Below are 7,871 nucleotides of genomic sequence, written 5' to 3' on the forward strand. Positions count from 1 at the left end.
CCTGAACTGCAACCTAAAATGCGTTAAATTTCTCAGACAGACTCCACGTGGTAGTCCTCTCTTTGCTTTCCTATTGATTTAATTTAACCGTTTTCCAGTGAATTACCTGCACTTGTTTAATCGCAAGTGTTGAAATCGAGGGGAAATAATGTACACATTAATTTTCGATGCTACTGATGTGTTTTAGGTGAGAAAGGCGACCTTGGTTTTCCAGGAGAGCCTGGCAGGATGGGACCATCTGGTCAGAAAGGCAGTGTAGGAGAGATGGGAATACCAGGTAAGATCGCACAAATAAAACAAATGTTTCATTTGTCTCATGAAAAGTGTTACAAAGAAAGACAGGAGTGTAACATTTTGTATTAAGGAAACTTCAAGTCGAGGGACACCTACATTTCCCATTTAATTGTATGTATTGTGTGTCTGTGTGTGTGTGTGAGTGCAGGTGCGGCTGGTCCAAAGGGCAGTAAAGGAGATATTGGTACATCGGGACATCCTGGATTCAGAGGCACAGACGGACAGAAAGGTGACAAGGGAGTACCTGGTGATCCAGGTATTGGGTTTCCAGGACATCCAGGAGAAAAGGTAATCCATTCTTATTTTCATAACATCTTTTCCATGAAAATAAGGAGAGCCTGACTCATAGTCATACTGAGTAAAACAATCAGTAGTAAAGATAACACTGTCTGGCAAAACCCAAATATGTAAAGGAAAGATTTAAAATATATAAAAATAAAGTATGTAAACTGTGCACTGAAAGCCAGGGAAATGGGAACATTTTGCCAGTTTTAATAGCATATAAACTTTGTGTCCACATTCATCTGGTTCCTCTCAACAATCTTCAGTAGCTACCTGTGTTTACTATTCGGGCCTGCTATTCTCTCGCAGGGCCCAGCGGGCCAGCCAGGCTTCCCAGGATCACCGGGAGAGAGGGGGCTGAAGGGGCACGAGGGAATGCCCGGCCAGCCAGGACTGCAGGGATCCAAAGGAGAAAAAGGACTCATTGGTTATACAGGTCAGATTTAATGTTACATGTTAACATATACATGGATACAGGTTATTCCATGAGAGATCTCATTGTGCTGTATATGTGTCGTACAGGTCAGTCAGGTAGACCAGGTGAAAAGGGAACCCCAGGACTGCCAGGAGCTGCTGGAGAAACTGGCCGTGATGGTCGGCCTGGTAAGTAAAAACGAATGGCCACATTTCAATAATTTCATTCATTGTAGAACAGTTTCTGTTTAATGCTTTTTTTCTCTGTTAAATCCCCACTGAGGCCTTTGCCATCCTGGTAAATAGTAGAATGTGAAACTGTTCTCCTACAGGTGAAGGAGGCTTGCAGGGACCGCCTGGTGTTCCCGGAGAGAAGGGAAATCCTGGAGTGGATGGTATTCCTGGATCCTCAGGGGACAAAGGAGACCGAGGTTAGTGTCAGAGGAGTTAGGAGGAGACTAGACTGCAAACGTTTACTACATCACGCCACTTAGAATATCCTCTCAGAGTAAAACATGCCTGGGACCCTTTAATAAACCTTCACACAGACTATCTTAACCACCATTCACACAATGTCTTGTTTGAGTAGTCCAAGTATCCTTTATAAGATCATATCCGGGCTTAGCAGAGACAAAAAATAAAAGCAAAAAGTAATGATGGTCGCCACTTGCCAGGTAGAGGTCTGTTTCATAGCCGAACATAATATCTCCAGACCTATCATCCATAAATGACATGCAATGCCTGTAATGTACTTTTTCTATGTCCCCCAGGTTTTGCTGGACAGAGTATCCCTGGACAACCTGGTGTGCTTGGTGGCAAAGGTTAATGCCCTTCCCACCTGCATTCATACAATCCCAACATCAACAGTCAAACCGAGTTTCATCTGGCGGCATTTCCCTCTCCCTCTCCAGGTGACAAAGGTAGTCCCGGCTTCCCTGGCACTCCAGGCCATCCTGGTGTTCCCGGTATCAAAGGTGACAAGGGACTTTCAGGCTTAATCGGACCCCGAGGTGAGACAGGAGAGAGGGGGTTGACAGGTATCTCTCTGGAAGGCCCTAAGGGAGAGAAGGGAGAGCCCGGAAAAGCTGGAGAATCAGGTATTTCATATACATAACCAGCAAGGCCAAAGTTATGAATGAGGACCTTTTACTAAAAATATAGAGTCACAGTTACAAGGCAAAAGTGTTTAGAATACAAATACATTATGTCTAAATGATGTGTCATTCTTCCCTTTATCAAACAGGGTCCTCAGGAGGACCAGGACCCTCTGGGGTGCCAGGAAGAGACGGCCAAAAGGGAGACAAGGGAGACCAGGGCCCCCCTGGTTTCCAGGGAGAGTCAGGACATAAGGGTGACCCTGGAGTTACTGGACTTTCTGTACGTCATTAGGCTGTTTTCCATCACTACCATCAATATGTATACTACACATGTTATATGCTAGTCTATATGCAGGGCAGTGCTGCTTTAATACTATTTGTGTTTGTGTGTGTCTCTGTGTGTATTACAGGGACAACCTGGTCTTCCTGGTATCGATGGACAGAAGGGGGAAAGGGGACTGCAGGGTGTCCCTGGCTTCCCAGGTGATTACATAATAGAGTCTGGTCAATGACTGTGTATGTTTGTGTGTGTCAATGTGTTTGCAGTTTTTCCCAAAAACAGGTGTTTTTACAGATATATGACCAGAAAGAAATGTTTTAATATCTTTTATTGACCATTCAAATGTTTTTACCTTGTAGGTACAAGGGGTAATTTTGGTGAGATTGGATTCAAAGGAGAAGTTGGAGACAGAGGAGTCCCAGGAGAAACGGGTAAATATGGATGGGAAACTCTCCAGTTTTTGTATTATTCAACACTGTTTCTATCGTATAATCTATCTATAATTATTTAAAAAGAAAATACAGTCAATGTTTACACATTATCATGTTAACCTTATAAAACGACTTATGAACCAATAAACCCGTTAGCAAGTGGAAAATGTTGTCTAAAGAGACATATATATATATATATATATATATATATATATATATGTATATTTTAGGCAACGATGGACCTCCTGGTCCCCCCGGCCCCACCATTTTCATCAAAGGGGATATCGGGCTCCCAGGGAAAGAAGGCTTACCAGGTCCTCAGGGGCCATCTGGGCTTCCTGGACAGAAAGGACAGCAAGGTGACATTTTCCCTAAAATTCCCTAAAAACTCACTCTTTTTCGGGTCTATTTTTTTCATTGCTTCAGCATTTGTGTCATTTTCTTTAAGGTATGACAGGTGTTTCGGGCCCAAAAGGTGACGATGGTATTCCCGGGTATCATGGTCAGCCTGGATCCAAAGGAGAGCCGGGCCTGCCAGGGCCGCAGGGTGAGCGGCGTTCATGGATGAAAAGTTACAGAAACATAACAACGGCCGTGTTGTTCCGGTCATTAATCCCCCTACGACTCTGTCTTTAGGACCCAGAGGACACCCTGGCCCCACAGGACCTGACGGTGTCCCAGGCCAAGTGGGTCATCCTGGCCCCTCGTCCATGGATCACGGATTCCTGGTGACCCGTCACAGCCAAGCGTTGGACGTTCCCCTCTGTCCGCAGGGGACCACGCTCCTATATGACGGCTACTCCTTGCTCTACGTTCAGGGCAACGAACGCTCCCATGGACAGGACTTGGGTGAGAAACACAACATATAAAGAATAAAAGACAAAATGGGAAAAACGGCATTTGTGGCTTTAATTCCATGTCTCCCATGTCTGTGTTTTAGGTACGGCGGGCAGCTGTCTAAGGAAGTTCAGCCCCATGCCCTTCCTGTTCTGTAACATCAACAACGTGTGCAACTTTGCTTCTCGTAACGACTACTCCTACTGGCTCACCTCCCCTGAGCCCATGCCCATGAGCATGGCACCCATCACTGGTGAAGGCATCAAACCCTTCATCAGCAGGTATGTGCGCAACTCTGTGTCCACTCTTCTGTTTCAGGTATTCATGATGCTCATTTGACCCACTCCTCGCCTGTGTGTGTGTGTGTGTGTGTGTGGACAGGTGTGCAGTGTGTGAAGCCCCAGCCATGGTGATGGCAATTCACAGTCAGACCATCAGGCTCCCAGAATGCCCTCACGGCTGGGAAGCTCTGTGGATTGGCTACTCCTTTGTCATGGTGAGGCTAATAGGATCATGTTCAAGAAGGCATTTGTTTCTCCCTTACACCACTTAAATGCTAAGAAAGCTAAAGTTGTGATGATTCAGTCAAATCCAGCATATAGTTGATAGACTGTAATAAAAGTTCTGTTCATTTCTTTCAAAGTATTTTTCCCGTGGCAATGTTAGAATGGGCAGATGTGCCATAGCTAATATAACACGGACCCACAAGTTGACAAGACTTGATTACCACATGCTGTAATTTCAAGCACAGAGAGCTTGTCCTCCCTTAGGACACACCCTCCCCAATCTGCACTCCCCCATTCATCCCACTCTCTCTAGCAATGGCAGTACGATCATATGAGTTCACACATATACAGTACATCTATCGTTACTGTGTCGGTGGAAGAAAATTTCCTTTGAGTAACTCTTTTTATATTACAAATTTCCAACATCCAACAGTAACTGTTTTTGAGATTTGACTGAATTTGACTTATGAGCATTTCTAATTGTGTGTGTGTGTGTGTTTGTAAAGCACACCAGTGCTGGTGCTGAGGGCTCAGGTCAGGCTCTGGCCTCCCCTGGATCCTGTCTGGAGGAATTCCGCAGTGCCCCATTCATCGAGTGTCACGGCCGTGGGACCTGCAACTACTACGCCAACTCTTACAGCTTTTGGCTTGCCACCATTGAAGACAGTGAGATGTTTAGGTGAGACAGAAAAAGTCAGACATTGTATTTCTTGAATCCCCCACTACATTAAAGAGTAACTTTACTGACAGTTTCCCCTAAAATCTAAAAGTTATATATTTATTGTTAGTACTATTTCTCAAGATAAAGGTTTGAATATTATATAGATATTGATATTAGCCGTTAAAATGTAAGCCCTCTCTCAAATATGTCTGCTTTCTTTTGTTGTATTTAAACTCCCAAAAGATGTATTTGTAAGATTCAACTGCAATGTCTCTTTCCAGAAAGCATCACCCAGTTAATATCCTGTGAGCAGTTTTATGTTGGAACAAATTCTTTCAAACAAAATGTTCTACATGAAATTGATCTTGAAGAAGTCTGAATTCCTTGTTTTTGCGTCAGTGTTTTTTATTGACCAAGCCCATCAACAGCCTTCAGTGATGCTTTAGACGGCTGAAGAGCGTGTGAGACTTTCAAGCAGAGATGCTTCATAGTCATTATCTAATTGCATCGCCATGTATATTATGAACTTGATAATATATGATTTGGACTTCTAATGTTTTTCTTTGCTCCTCTTTCCAGGAAACCTGTCCCTTCAACGCTCAAAGCCGGCAACCTCCGATCAAACGTAAGCCGTTGTACTGTGTGTATGAAGAGGACATAAAACCCCAAACTCCAGACTCTTCCTTCCTAACACGCGAGCAGGAAAGTGTGCGCTGACGACCCCGACTCGGCTCAGCTCGCTGTCTTCAAACGATGGTGCTATTTCCCTGCGTGTGTGAGAGGAGGGGGGCAGAGGTTTGCAGAACAGCCGCAGACTAAACACTACAAACAGAAACCAAGTGACTTTTGCTGCATGCAGAACACAACATGATCACAACAAGTCCCTAAAGAATCCTACCCAGTTTGCCACTGCACTGAGGACACGCCCCCTAAACTGGTAAACTGGTGTTCATATTGTATTGAGTCAGGTGCTATACAATCTTACTTATCTGCGTTCTTTTTTTTGTCACAGCATTCAAAGATATAGCCTCATTTTATTCTACATGTTTAGCTTGTTTATTCATACTAATGAAGAGGATGGGACCTACCACTGGTTTCACACGCTTGCCATTCGTTAAATCACCGCAATGTTGCAGACACACATAAATACTTATCACTGTGTTGTAAATATAATGCATTCCTCTCTAACATAGTCCAACATCCTCAGGTTATTATTATTGAAATACTTTGTGTGTTATTAAGTCCATTTTTATTTATAAGTTTTAGGAGAATATGTTGGACTTAAGTGTATCATCATCTGACCATCAGCGCCTTACTAACAAACTAAACAGCACTGTACGAGCATCGGTGCTGTGTGTGTGTGTGTGTGTGATTGTGTGAATGTACATATCGATGGATTTGAGCTGCTTGGAGGTTATACTGTATGTGTTTTGCGTTGTCTGCATGTATATTGTTGCACAACCCTCAGAACAGATGCACAAAAAAAATCACTCTACACTATGTGTGTCTGATCCCAAAGAAGTGCACATGTATATATACTTACACATAACACCTACCTGCTCTGCCTTGCTCTTTTTTGGAATTAATTTTGTTATCTTGGTTGATTTAACAAAAAAGAGTGCAGGATCATTGTTGTACATCAGTCAAACACAGACGGACGAGGAGGATTGTATTTATAAGTGTGTATGCAGGTTGACATGCTTTAAAAGGTCTCAACATACAAATGGGTTTTAAATAATCCATTTATATACAGTATTTGGAGATTCTGAGTCTTGGTCAGCAGGAGGAAAGCCCATCGGACACCAGACGTCCCATTCAGAGCTACTTTAGTAAACAAGCTACTTCTTGTGTTTAAGCTACAGCACTGACCATAACCTGTATTCTTTTGTATTGCTTGGTTGTGATGAGATGCTCCATGAGTACTTGCAGTATCAGTAGTGTTTATAGACTACCTAATAAACACACAGAACAAAAAGTCATTCATGAACACCTTATATTTTCCAGATCCTATACTGTGTACTTCCTGCAATAAAATTATTTGTAGAACTTTCTTCTCAATTGATGAGAGGGGATGTTTTTCATTTCGGTTTGTTGGTTTTAAATGTTTTTAGATGTGATGTAAAGATACAGTACTGCGCATCGGCCAGAAGAGGGCAGCACCAGCACACTTTGTGGGTTAGTTGCTAATGATCCGTTCAAGTGGTTCACAGGCTGTTTTTTATGGGGGGATTTACTCCCACTGGCAAAAGCTTACCTCAAATTCTTGGACCCTAATTTAAGTGCGGTCTCTGCTGCAACACTTCCACAGGGCGGTGCAGCCGATACCTCAGCACTTCTGCCAGGACTGAGGCCAAAAAACTTGTTTGACCCCATGAAAACGCAAACAGATCGATGCGCTCGGCAGAGAACCAGATAACCTTTTCCTTTCATCTCCACTCTCGTCTTTCATCTATTACCGGATTTATATCCCTTGTTTCCTTCTTTTTTCACCAGACAGACCGTCCTTCACCCATGGTTTCATAAACATCTCTGACAAGGCTTTGACCTCTGACCAGCGATTACAAGATCACTAAATAACCAAACAACACCAAAAGGGCAAAATGTCAAATAACAGATACAACCGAGAGCAATGGCCTAACGATCGAGATCATTTTGTGCAGTGAGGCTGAGGTGTCAACAGGTAGGGTAAAGGACACACTGGTTCCACGGTTCATGTTGAGGGCAACCTGAAACACAGACAGTTTATGCTTTTATCCAAAAGGGCAGTATACACTTTGGTTTTGTGATTATGTATCATGGTAATTATAACTGCAAAGACTGTAGTATCTGGAGAAAAAATAAAGAATGTGCCTTTTCACCTGCAGCTACACGCATGCACAACGTGAAGGTCATGTGACGAGCACCGCTGAGCTTTATTCAAAGGGGCTTTAGAGTTCAAAACATTAACCTTTAAATATTTTAATCCTATTGGTTGTTTGCTAACAGCGCTAAATTGAGACTTGACTTATGCACTCATCAATTTAAGATGATTAGGGATTATGCTGGTCAAATTTTAAGGCAATAAGTATA

General features: G+C 43.1%; 1 protein-coding gene across 1 annotated transcript in view; it reads left to right on the top strand.

The window, feature by feature from the left end:
* The window catches only part of col4a1 (collagen, type IV, alpha 1), a 36,044-nt gene extending 29,191 nt beyond the window's left edge, over positions 1-6,853 (top strand). Inside the window, exons 36-52 of the mRNA XM_037489451.2 lie at positions 188-277; positions 443-582; positions 886-1,012; positions 1,099-1,179; positions 1,323-1,421; positions 1,761-1,811; positions 1,902-2,087; positions 2,234-2,367; positions 2,498-2,570; positions 2,727-2,798; positions 3,029-3,157; positions 3,247-3,345; positions 3,435-3,647; positions 3,739-3,916; positions 4,017-4,131; positions 4,648-4,820; positions 5,382-6,853. Coding sequence (XP_037345348.1) covers positions 188-277; positions 443-582; positions 886-1,012; positions 1,099-1,179; positions 1,323-1,421; positions 1,761-1,811; positions 1,902-2,087; positions 2,234-2,367; positions 2,498-2,570; positions 2,727-2,798; positions 3,029-3,157; positions 3,247-3,345; positions 3,435-3,647; positions 3,739-3,916; positions 4,017-4,131; positions 4,648-4,820; positions 5,382-5,463 — 2,042 coding nt within the window. The 3' untranslated portion in view covers positions 5,464-6,853. The remainder of the gene's footprint in view (positions 1-187; positions 278-442; positions 583-885; positions 1,013-1,098; positions 1,180-1,322; positions 1,422-1,760; positions 1,812-1,901; positions 2,088-2,233; positions 2,368-2,497; positions 2,571-2,726; positions 2,799-3,028; positions 3,158-3,246; positions 3,346-3,434; positions 3,648-3,738; positions 3,917-4,016; positions 4,132-4,647; positions 4,821-5,381) is intronic.
* Positions 6,854-7,871: the final 1,018 nt, after the last annotated feature.

Source organism: Pungitius pungitius, chromosome 10 (genome assembly GCF_949316345.1).
Source record: "Pungitius pungitius chromosome 10, fPunPun2.1, whole genome shotgun sequence".
Lineage (NCBI taxonomy): Eukaryota > Metazoa > Chordata > Actinopteri > Perciformes > Gasterosteidae > Pungitius > Pungitius pungitius.